The 12,973-nt window shown below is 41.3% G+C and overlaps 1 protein-coding gene across 1 annotated transcript in view; it reads left to right on the top strand.

The window, feature by feature from the left end:
• The first annotated feature begins 141 nt into the window (after positions 1-141).
• Positions 142-12,973, top strand: part of Entpd1 (ectonucleoside triphosphate diphosphohydrolase 1) — a 121,303-nt gene continuing 108,471 nt past the window's right edge. Inside the window, exon 1 of the mRNA XM_057779543.1 lies at positions 142-258. Coding sequence (XP_057635526.1) covers positions 150-258 — 109 coding nt within the window. The 5' untranslated portion in view covers positions 142-149. The remainder of the gene's footprint in view (positions 259-12,973) is intronic.

Genomic DNA, 12,973 nt, shown 5'->3' with positions numbered 1-12,973 from the left:
TGGAAGGCCGTGTTGTTGAGACCCTGCGTATCCTACGTGCTGTGCCCGCCTCCTTAGTGGCGCGTGGCTCCCGTCACCTGGCAACCGCTGGACACCATCCCAGCGGAGGCGCCCTTGCCCCTTCCCGCCGCTAGGTGGCGGCTGGTGTCATGTCGGTGCCCTATGCGGACCTGGAGGAGTCGAGTGTAGTCACCTCTGAAAGGAAGACCCAGAGGCAGGCACTGGAATTACAAGGCTCTTTTGATCCGGTTTCCCAAGGTAAGAAGAGGCACTTTCTGTGGAAGGGTCATGATCTAAAAAAGAAAAACACTTCGGAAATCACATCCTTTAAACATGCCGGGAAACCGAGTGCCGGATCATGCTCGTTACTCTCGAGACTCAAGCAGGATGACGAGTTTTAGGTCAGCCTGGGCTACAGAGTGAGATGGTAATCCTTAAAACAAAAACAAAGTACCATGATAGCGGCTGGAGAGATGGCTCAGCTGCTAAGGACATTTGTTCTTTCAGAGGACTGGGGTTCACTTCCCAGCTCCTAGAGTGTGTCTTACAACCATCCGTAACTCCAGTTCCAGGGGATCCTTTGGCTGTGCCATCTTCTGACCTCAGTAGGCATCACAGACTCACAGTGCACAGATGCATGCAGGCATAACATCTAGAAGAAAAATTTAAAGTATCTCCACTATAATTTATGTTATTTTTTAAGGCACAATAAAAGCAATGCTTATTCAACTCCATGAGTTTCTTTTATATTTATTTTTTGAGTCATAGTTTCATGTAACCCAGGCTGACCCTCAAACCCAAGATGTGGCCAAGGATGACCCTGGATTTCTCATCCTCCTGGGTTGCTGGAATTACCGTCCTAGATGCCACCACCACATTCTGGAGGGCAAACCCAAAGCTGTGGCTTCATGCATACCTGGCAAACAATCTACCAACTTCAATTTTATTACTGAAATTAAAAAAAAAAAAACCCTTTAGTAAGTACATCGTATCTGTGCAGGTGACCTATGTGTTTGTTGCTGGAAGGGGTAGTGAGAGGAGAGGTCGGGTGTATGAGTAACAGCGTGGGGAAGAATGTGAGGAGTTGAGAAAGTCGAAATTTAGAAATAGTTCTGAGGAGAGAGTAAAGCAAGATACAGAAATGGAAGCAGCCAAGGAGCTGAGGAGAACGCTTATTTCTTTTTTACCATTTTAAATACAAGATTTTGCGACACTCTCAAGAGTGCTTTTGCTTTTCTCTGGAGTGGAGCTGACTGTCCAAAGAGCAGAAGCATTCCGTGTTTGCACTAATCTGATTGACACAGGCATGAATGGCCATTGCTCACGTGTTGAGCACCGAGTATGCTCGAGCTGCTAAATATTTAATTTTAAAATTGTAATTAAGCCAAAGTTAAATAACTTCAGGTGACTACTGACTATTTAATTGAGCAGATGGATTATATATGATCAAAACCTACCTGCCAGATGTTGTCTCCCTGTGATCAATTCCAACATCTGAATTATTTTTATTGTTTGGTGAAATAAAGTAAGTTACCTGGTTAAACTCTAGTCCACTTCCTTCAAATTGACTTTTGGTAACTCTCTTTTCCAGTGGATTTCCTGGGCAGATAAGATTTGGGACACTTGAAATTGCTCATATTTCCCAGGAAGATCTTAATTTTTATAATACCTTGAAATTCATAGCTAAATATTTATTTATGCTCTAAATATTCTCAAAATTTTTATGTCATTGAGTGCTGAACAAGGAAATAAATAAATATATTTATGTGGTGTTTGACCTTAATACACTTATTGGTTGTATTAGCAATTTCCATAGTTTACTTTTTATATTTATTTTTTCTTTATGTGTAAGTGTCTCTCTCTCTATGTGCCCCATGTGAAGGACAAAAGAGGGGGTAAGATTCCTAGGGAGCTGGAGTTACAGGAGGTTGTGAGCCTCCTGGGTGGATGATGGGAACTGAATGCTGGTACCCTGGAGGAGGAGAAAGCAGTCTTCCACACTGAACCATCTCTGTAGTTCATATTCCACAGTTTTTCAAAGACCCCTTGCCTAGTCATGCCAGTCATGTTCACATTTGGGCATTTAAGATGTACATTGATTGACTGTTTTGTTGAACTCCTTCAATTTAGTTCTTGGGTGATTATTTTATTAACTCTGTTTTATATCGGATCATAAAATCTTTTAGATCTCAAAGTGGAGAATTCACATTTCCACTCAGCCTTATTACTGAACGGTTGTTGGGAAACTCGTCTGATTGAAGCAATCTCAGGGTTGACTGATAAGGGAGTGCTGTTTGGCAACATTTCAGTTGTTTTTTCTTATCTTCAAGTTTCAGCACTTCAGGACTGGGTTCAGCTCAGTGGCAGAGTGTTTGCCTACTGCATTACAGGCCCTGCACCCTGGCCCCAGCACTGAGGGAGGGGCAGTTTAGATCTCCATCCAATTTTTCTGTAATTTGTCGAGAGCTGGGAAAGACGGAAGAAGAGAGTTAGAATTTGTTCCTGGTCTTCCATCTTGATCCAATCTGCTATGTTTTTCAACCACGTATTGCACGCTTTTCCTCTCAAACAGAGACAGTTTGCTGAAATCATATGATCTAATTTGGAAACATCTTCTTCTAAAGTGATGTCATATTATCTCATCCAAAGACTTGGCTCTGTCTTAAAATTGGCATCTGCTTGGCACATGAAAACAAACTTCATTCTCCTCAAAATCATCTTTTAGATTTTATTTATTGGTTTTTTGAGACTGGGTTTCTCTGTGTAACAACCCTAGATATCCTGGAACTAGCTCTTGTAGACCAGGCTGGCTTCAAACTCACAGAGATTCTCCTGACTCTGCATCCCAAGTGCTGGGACTAAAGGTGTGTGCCGCCACCACCTGACTAGATTTTACTATTAGATCTCCAAAGAATTGGATTTCTTTTTGTTCTTTTGTTTGTTTTTCGAGACAGGGTTTCTCTGTAACAGTTTTGGCTGTCCTGGAACTACTCTGTAGACCAGGCTGGCCTCGAACTCACAGAGATCCACCTGCTGAGTGCTGGGATTAAAGGTGAGTGCCACCACCGCCCAGCAAGAATTGAGATTTTTGTGATACAGGTTCCAGCAAACAAAGTAGGAAGAATTTAGGCAAATTTTTGGCGAACTGTTAGAACTGGGAACAAAATTCTCTCCTCTGTTGTAAATCTAAACATCATAGCAAAGGCTGCTGAGTGCATGTGCAGAAATGAACACACCTTGAAACTGAAAAACAAGAAAAAGGAGAAGAGATTATGAGCAGACAGCTGTGAGCTGCCCACCTACTGTAGCTTTTGGTGTTGTGAAACCTCAGTAGGCGAGGCAGTTTCTCATCTCCTACCTCTTGTGAAGTTTTTGATCTTCTGCTATGGTTTCTTTCTTTCTTTCTTTTTTTTTTTTTTTTTTTTTTTTTGCTTTTCTGCTTGTTTTGGGAGAAACCTTATCAACAAAAGAGATGGCTAGCAATGTTACGAACAGGACGGCCCCTTGATCCATGACATCCCCAGTATTCATTGGGAATCTCAGCACTCTGTGGTCAGGAAGTCTGGTGTGGAAACAATCTCTTCAAAGTACGGCAAAACTATGGGTCGCTCTGCCTTTGTCAAGTATGTTAATGAAAAGAGGCCTGGGCTGCCGTACCCACAGAGGATGACAGAGTGATTGCTGGCCAAAGTTTAGATGTTAGTTAGTCTGGCTGCAGAACAGAGAGGGAACTGAGGAACAGTAGGCGTGGAACCATCGGCAGCAGGAAGGTACGGTTCCCTGTTTGACTTGGACTCTGACTCCTACGGATTTAACATGACAGGATGGATGTGCAGTTACCCATCCCATCCCCAGTGGAGATGAGGAATGAGAGGTCTAGAGAAGGGCTGAGCCGCCTGTCTGTGGGGAAAGATGGAGTCTGAGGCAGATAGAAATGGCTCTGCTGAGCAGGTGGCCAGCTGGAAGATGCGGGGAGGGTATGACGAGCTGGAGTTGATCAAAGGTGATGAGGAAGAGGCTGAGGAAGGAGAGGATGACTCTTAAGCACAGGGTGCAATTTAGAAGTTGTACCCTGTTATTCCGTTACCTAGGCACCTGTGAGAGACTGAACTAACAGCAGCTCCTCTCCCCTGGTATCTTCAGCAATCCCCATTGCCCTCACTCTCGTTCATAATTGCCCTACACCTGGTTCCACTTCCGCTTCCTCTGATGCTCCTTGGTAATTCTGTCAGGTCTTTTTTTTTTTTTTTGTTTTTCGAGACAGGGTTTCTCTGTGGTTTTGGAGCCTGTCCTGGAACTAGCTCTGTAGACCAGGCTGGTCTCGAACTCACAGAGATCCGCCTGCCTCTGCCTCCCGAGTGCTGGGATTAAAGGCGTTTCTGTCAGGTCTTATCCTGTAAGTTTTGTTTTAAATTTTGGTACCTCTTTAGCTTCCCAATAAGATTTTTTTTGTTTTTAATCAAAAAACCAAAACCATGAAAAGGTGTTCTCAATGATCATATATGATATATATATTTATAATAAATATATATAGTTATATGTGTGTGTGAAATAAAGACTTTTACCTAAACTATATGAAGAACCCATAGGAAAGTAACAAAAATTGGCCAAGGCTTGACCAAGTCCTTTATGGGAGAGTATGTCTACTCTAATTTGGATCTGAAGTCTCAGAGGACCAGCCTCAGGGGCTGTTGTGTGATGATAGAACCTTCTAGAAGTGGGGCGTGGTAGGAGGAAGTTTCCTGGGTGCCATGAGGTGAGTACCTTCCTCTTGCCCTGTGCTCCCCTGTCATGCTCTGCCTCACACAGGCACAGAGGCTGTGGGGCCGGATGACCATGGGATAAAACCTCTTGTCTAGACCTTTCCTTCTTGAAAGCTGTTGTGTCAGGCATCTTAGCACAGCGCTGGAAAGCCGCCTAACACGATATCCAAATGACTAATAAACAAAAGAGCAGAAACATCGTTGATCAAGAAGACCAGAATAAAGACACCAATAAAATACCATAACCCTCAGAAGAGCAAAAGATAGAAAAAACCAGCTAATACAAAGTTTCAGTTAGGGCACAGGATTGCCAGATTTTCCCCTTTCCCCTTTTTGAGACAGGATCTTCTTTTGTAACCCAGGTTAACCTCAAACTGATGTAGGATGTCCTCCTGTATGCTGTGAATATGCTTTCCTCCCATTGGTTAATAAAGAACCTGCTTTGGCTTATGACAGGATGGAATATAGCTAGGTGGGAAATCCAAGCAGAGACAGAAAGAGAAGGAAGGTGGGGGTTGAGGGAGATGCCAGTGAGCCACCCAAAGAACCAGATACCCGAATACCTAAGGTAATGCCATGGCCCCGTGACATATACAGACTATTAGTAATGGGTTAACTTACAAGTGAGAGCTAGCCGGTAATAGCCTAAGCCATTGACCAAGCAATTATATTAATATTAGCTTCTGAGTTATTATCTTATAAGCGGTGCGGGCACTGGTGGGCAGAGAAAACCAGTCCAGTGGGACCCGGAGAGATGGAGGAAAGTCTCCGTTTACATTGAACTCACAGTGATCCTCCTGCTGTCAGACTCCTGAGGGCTGAGATTATAGGCCTAAGATATCATGGTGGCTTCACATTTGTTACTGGGAGAGTAAATTGTTATGACCAAAAGGCTTACATGAGAATATTTATAGCATAGCATTGTTTATATCTCACCAATGATCACACAGAAACAAATGTATATAAGTCTTAGTATAGTATAGTCAGTCATATGAAAGAACAATCGTAAAGAAAATGAATAACTTTTTATGATTTCATTAAAAATCTGTTCAGATATATTTATTTTGTATGTATAAGTGTTGTGCCTACATGTATACATGCACTCATGGAAGCCAGAAGAAGACTCAAGAGCCTCCAGAGCTGGAGTTACAGATGGTTATGAGCCACTGTGTGGAGGCTGGGAATGGAATCTGGATTCTCTGCAAGAACAAAGTGCTCTAAACCCCTGAGCCATCTCCCCATCCGCTTCCTCATTTAAGGGAAACTCAAAACAAGGCAAAGCTGTCCTGTTATTGGGGCCAGGACACTGGCTTGTCTGTGGAGAGCTGCAAGTAGGAGGCAGGGCAGTGGTGTGTTCTGAGCCGACCATCAATTTCCTCAGTTTACTCTATGACTGTATGGGGCTTTTTGTTTGTTTGTTTGTCTGTTTTCCTGAGACAGGGTTTCTCTGTGTAGCCCTGGCTGTCCTGGAACCTGCTCTGTCGACCACACTGGCCTCAAACTCACAAGAGATCCACCTGCCTCTGCCTCCCGAGTGCTGGGATTAAAGGCGTGCGCCACCACTGCCTGGCACGACTGTATGTTTTTGGTAGTTCTGAGCAGTGTTGGTGGATGTGTGCCCTCATGTTTCTGCCACCACAGAAAAGGCACAGAGCTCTGTCTCCTTCCTCCTTATTTAAAAGTGGATCACAGCAGGGTGTGGTGGTACCTTTAATCCCAGCACTTGGGAGGCGGAGATAGGAGAATCTCTGTGAGTTTAAGGCCAGTCCGATCTACATAGCAAGCTCCGAGACACCAAGCACTACATAAAGAGACCTTGTCTCAAAAACTAAAATGATAGTAGTAGTAGTAATAATAATGATAAAGCAGCTTACCAACATTTATCAAGTATCAAAAGTATGGTGTTTGTATGTTACCTGGAGATAAAAAGTTGGATAGCTCCAGAAGAACTGAGTCTGCCTGCCTGCCCTCCTCCTCTCTTTCTTCTTTCTTTTGAGACAGAGTCTTATTAAGTAGCCCAGGGTGACCTTGAACTTCAGTCCTCCTGCTTCAGCCTCCTGCACTCTGGGAATACCTGTGTGTCTCTATGCCCCACTTCTGGTCCTTGCTTTTCAGTGACCCAACCATCAGCCACTTTATATATTCTTGCAGTACAGTTAAAAACAAACAAACAACTCTGCATTGTCGGTATTAAGACCACACGTATCAAAGTCTCCTTGAAGCGGTGTCTCCGGTCTTCAGTGAGCACCAGCCTCACTGTTTCTGCAATTCTAATGTCTGCCATTGGCTAGAGTTATATAAACTCCAGTCTTTCCCAATTTGGGGTATTGGAATGAGTTTTCTTTTTTAATTTATTTGTAGTTTTTTTCTTGTATATTTTTAATCAAGAACCAGGGAACTGTGCGCAGTTTAGAAGTTATACTTTTAGTTTGCAGGCGTCAGTGCTGGGGTTTCATATGAACACGGTAAGTTGACTTTGCTTCTGACGTACAGTAAATCACATGGAAGTTGGTTGAGTCAAATAACAAACCATTCTTATGATTTATTGGTTCCAGCCTTCTGAGCTGGGCAGGCTTGGCAGGACTGGATGGTCTCAGATGACCTCACCCAGCAGCCTGCGTGGGTCGTGGTGTGAAGGTTGGGAAGACACACATCTGGAAATTGGGACTAGTTATATTTTTGTTTGTTTGGTTGGTTTATTTTGTTTTGAGACAGGATTCCTCTATGTCCCTATGTTTCCTGGATGTCCTGGAACTTGCTTTGTAGACCAGGCTGGCCTCAAACTCAAAGAGATCCACCTGCCTCTGCCTCCCAAGTGCTGGGACTAAAAGCATGTGCCACCACTGCCTGGCTCAATGAGGTTATTTCTATACGATCTTAGTCATTTTAATTTTGTATGGTTTTAGGAAAAGGTGTGTATATTTTTATTTAATTTATTTATTTGAGATAGGGTTTTCCTGTGTAACAGTCCTAGCTGTCCTGGAACTAGCTCTTGTAGACCAGGTTGACTTCGAACTCACAGAGATTCACCTGCCTCTGCCTCCTGAGTGCTGGGATTAAAGGCGTGCACCACCACCACCCAGCCAAAAGGTGTGTATTTTGAAAAGTACATATGGTAACAGGATGTAGGAGTTATATGATGACTATATATTAGTTTACTCTTATTTAAACAGCTAAGTTTAGGAGTGAACCGTAAGTTTTAAAAGGTCTTAGTTAAATATAAACCTTTTAACTCCCACATATGACCACATTCCAAAAATCACTTAATAATTTCAGAGAACATAACCATGTTTATTTTCAACATATTCAATCAAGAATTACTAGATAAATAGTAAATTTTAAGTAGAAAATCTCATATTTTGATTGTATAGTATATTAACTCACCATCTGGGTTATGGTTTGACAATGTTTACAAGACACCAGGTATTTAAATTTAAAAAAAAAAAAACAGAACTCTTGGGGGTGGCGAGCTGGCTCAGTGGTTAAGAGTACATGTTGCTATTGCAGAGGACCTGTGTTCAGTTTCTAGCACCCACACTGGGCAGCTCACAAGTTCCAGGGGACCTGATCCCCTCTTCTGGCCTTTGTAGGCACCCATACACATGGCACAGAGACATGCGCTCAAGCACACGTACACCAAAAATAAAATAAATTTTTTAAAAAAGCTCTTAAAGACTAGTTTTTGCGATTAGATTTATTTAAACTCTTTATACAGATTATCTTTATTTATAAAGATGTACTTAAACACATTTAAGCTAGAAATCTAAGGAATTTCGGGAGTCACTCAGGCGGACTCTCTTGAGAATGTGAAACACGTAGGGAGCCGTTCGTGTTGGGGAGTTCTCAGGCTTCTGCAGGCTCCAGCACCCTGCCAGCTCTAAGAAGGTCAGGAAGAAACTGTAGAAAGTTCTCTCTCTTCCCTCCCCACAGTGATGCTAGAAGGAAGTGGTGCCACCGTGCAATCCTTTCAAACATCTCCGTTACAGAACATAAAACTTGATGTACAAAGTGTACGTGTGGGGAGAAACAGTTCTTGGCTTGAAGGCCGCGATGAAATACCGTTGTGGGGTGCAGGGCTTGGTGGAAGTCTGCTCTCACCTCACCTAAATTTCAGAAGCTTTACTCAGTCGGGAAAGTCCCCACAGACAACGGAGCTTTGGGGTGACTTCGAACCCCAGCCCAAAGATACCTAGTGCAGCCAGGGCAGGGGTGTGGGACGAGGGTGGGGAGTTCTTAATTCCTCTCTGATCAGGAGCAGAAAGAAGGGAAATCTGCCATCTAGCTATATACCATATCTATGAATCAATTTAAATAGTCACAGCTAGTTTGGTTTTAGGGAATAAACCCAAAGATTTGTGCAGATAAAAATTTAGTATGTCTATATTTTATTTTCTTTGTGTAATAATGACATTGTCCCAGAAATAAAATATAGTTTTTTTTTAAAGTTTAAACTTAGAAAACTTAGTTTACCAGATTTATCCTTATTCCAATTAATGATTCCCAAATAAAAATTATAAAACTGTATCAACCTTAATGACATGTTTCTTATTACTTAATATTAAATTATCTTAATTTGTAGTTAAAATTTTGTTTTAGGTTAACAGACAGACATTTGTAATGTTAAAGGAAACAGAGACCTTCATAGCCTTATTTTAGCTTGGAAAGCAGGACCATATGATTCTAACTAACTCTGAAAGAAAACAAAACACTTTCTCCCAGGCCTCAGGTTTTGGGGTGTAACCGGTCATGCTTCCTCTGGGAGACAGGTGGTCTCTGTAAAGTTACCCGTCACACCCTGTGTGCAAGTTACAGTTCTGTGCGAAAGAGGCCGCCTTGTGTTCTGAGCTTAAGATTATATTGAAAAACAGAACAAGAAGTTTAAAACAGCTTCATTTATGATATTATACCAAATAGACTCCATCCTGGAGCTCATTAAGTTCATAGTCTCTTACCCCTTGCACAATACTTTTCTTTGTTTATTTATCTGGTGTTATTTTTATGTCCAGTCTGGAGTATATATAATTTATATTCATTTTTCTAAAAGGAATTTTAAAAATTATTTCTTTTTTTAAAATTAGTTTATTTTTTTAAGTTTTGAGACAGGGTCTCTCTACATAGCCGTGGCTGTTCTGGAACCCACTATGCAGATCAGCCTGGCCTCAAATCCACAGCAATCTCCCTGTCTCTGCCTCCTAAGTTTGAGTCCAGGATCAAAGGTGTGCACCACCACACCTGGCTTTATTTCCCTCTTTAAGATTTGTAACTTTTACAAAAATGGTAACACAGCAACAAAAACAGGAGAGGAGTTGTTTATCATTGAGACTGTATTTTAATAACAACATTTCTCCCTTCCCGCCCTCCCTCCAAATCCTCCCATATGCCTCTCCCCACCCTCCTTCAGATTCATGGCCTTTTTCTCAATTGTTATTGCGTACATATATGTATTTCCAAATATAACTCCATATAACATTACTTGTATGCGTGTTTTCAGGGCTAATCATTTAGTACTGGACAACCAGCTTCAGTTTTTATTTATTTATTTTCAAGAAAAGATTATCCTCCAGAGTCTAGAGTACTTGAATAGAATTACCATATGACCCACAATATGCTATATATCACCATATATCATTCCTGTGTGTTTCCTGAAGACATTGAAGTCAGTATGCAACAGAGACACCTATAAGCCCATGTTTATTGCAACACGGCTCACTGGAGCCCGTTGCAGCACGGCTCATGGAAGCCTGTTGTAGCATTAGCTTAGGTGCTTGCCAGTGAGTGACCGAATAAAGAGAATGTGGCACACATACACAGTGGAATTATATTCGGCTGTGAAGAAGAGTAAAGTGGTGCTACTTGCAGAAAACAGACGTTAGTGGAAATCATCACAGTCAGCAAAATAGGCCGGTTTCAGAAAGACAAAGGATGTGGTTTCTCTCGTGTGTGTAATCAAGATTTGGAAAAAGGGCTCGAGGAGGAGGGAAGGTGGTAGGTTTTGGATGGGGCAAGTACAGTAAATGTATGTTATATGCATGTATGTAAGCGTCACAGTGAAACCTGATATTTTGTACAATAAAAATGAGCTAAAAAATAAGTAAAAACAAAACAAAAGACAAAATGGAGTATTTTTAGATCCACTTCTTTGCACTTTTTGGGTGTTGTCTTATGTTTTAGTAAGCCTCGGGCCTGAGTTGTCAAAAGATAATAAGAAAGAATACAGGAACGATTAGTTTGAAATTAAAATTTTGTTTTAGAAGTAGCAAAACTTGTATAAGTTATGTTAAAGGAGAGAAAGTGTATTCTTATGTCCTTATTTTAGCCTATAAAAAAGAATCATAACAATGCAACTAATTTTGAAACAAAGCAAACAAAATATTTTCGCAACACATTTTGAGGCTGATTCCCAAAAGGAAGAAGGGTGATGACAGGGTCCTGAATGTCACTGCAGTTGTCCCCTTAGGAATCCTTCCATCTGCAGGCTTAACTGTTATGTCTGTGTCAGTATAAAATTATGTTTATTAGATCATCCAAACCAAAGGTTTCTACGTAGACTTGAGAGATGCATCAGCCGGTAAGAGCACTTGTTCCTTCAGACGACTTGAATTTGATTTCCAGAACCTGTATATTGGCTCACAACCTCTTACAACTCCAGTTGCCAGGGACTCAGCACCCTCTCCTGACCCTGACAGACACCAAACAAGTATATGGTGCACAGACATATATGCAGGCAGAACACTCATGCTTAAGATAAAATAAGTAAATCTTTAAAAATTATTTGAATATTTATTTAGTGATTCTTTTTATGCTCTTCTGATTTCTTCCTAAGCTTCATAGTAACTAATTTTTGTGCACATTATTTAAAACAAAAGTTCTTTAGGTAATTGATTCATATTCTTTTTCTAATTCCTTTAGGTTTTTGTGTTGTTTTGTTTTTGTATTTTAATTTTTTATGTGTATATATGTGTGTCTATGCTTTCCCTTTCTGTGTGTGTACATGTGTGTTTGAGTGCATATGTGCGTGTGTGTGTGTGTGTGTGTGTGTGTGTGTGTGTGTGTCTGAAGAGGCCAGAAGGGGGCATCTGATCCCCTGGAACTGGAGTTGCAGGCAGTTGCAGGCCATCTAATGTGAGTGCTGGGAAACAACCTCACGAGAGCAGTATGCATTCTCATGACATCTCTCAAGCCCCGCTCTTCAGTTTTGTAAATCTTGGCTTTGTGAATTTTGTGCCTCTGTTGTTGAGTATTGGATGTTTATACTTGTTACATTTTCTGAATGTGCTTTAGCATTCTGCTCCTTACTTATTAGTATCTATTAATATTCCTAATCATAAAATTTATTTTGTCTGATATTTAAATGGACATTTTATAGGACTCCATATGGCTCTCATTTACATATTTGTGCAGTTTAACCTACAGTGTATTTCTTTTAGACAATACATGGTTTGATATATATTCCACGCAGTATGTATTAATCATCTTTGTGTTATTGTTCAAAAACAAACAAACAAAACCCACTTAAAATAATAGAAGGGCTGTTTGGCTCAGAGTTTTGGAAGAATCAGTCAGTGCACAGCTGGTTGCCAACCTTTGGCTGTTTGGTGAGACTTACCATGGCAGGACCTCATGGTAACAGAAACTTCTTATTTCTGTGTTTTGATTTTGTGTGTGTGTGTGTGTGTGTGTTTGTGGGTATGTGCACAGGAGTGCAGGTGCTCTTGGAGGCCAGAAGAAGACAAGAGTAGCTGGAGTTAGAGATAACTGTTGAGTTACCAGATGTGGGTTCTGGGAACCAAACAGAGGTCCTCAGCCAGAGCAGCAAGTCCTCTTAACTACTATATAATCTCTCTGGCCCCTTCAAATAGTTTTAAAAGTTTGTTACTTTAAATACTTTATTCGGTGGCTGCTCTAGAGAGTTAAGATACGTGTTTAATTGATGTAAACACTCAGGTGGATGCTGATGTGCTGGGAATAGAATAGATTAGAACCAATTTTCTCCACTACAGTTGTATTTTTTTCCCTCTTGCTTTTGTGTTTGGAGAAGCAGTCACTGAAGTTCATAATTTTTTCTAGGAGCTTGTGCTAAATGTGCCAGATTGCAGGGTTTACCTGTCTTCTGCCACCAAGCTCTTCCTGCTGCTAGAAGCTTGGGGATCCAAGTGTAAAACTTCTCACTGGCCAAGAAGAAAGAAGGAAGTTGGCTCTGCCGCTTGCTA

The sequence above is a fragment of the Chionomys nivalis genome, chromosome 8, assembly GCF_950005125.1.
Source record: "Chionomys nivalis chromosome 8, mChiNiv1.1, whole genome shotgun sequence".
Classification (NCBI taxonomy): Eukaryota; Metazoa; Chordata; class Mammalia; order Rodentia; family Cricetidae; genus Chionomys; species Chionomys nivalis.
The sequence above is the reverse complement of the archived record's forward strand: the minus strand, read 5'-3'. Positions and strand labels throughout refer to the sequence as shown.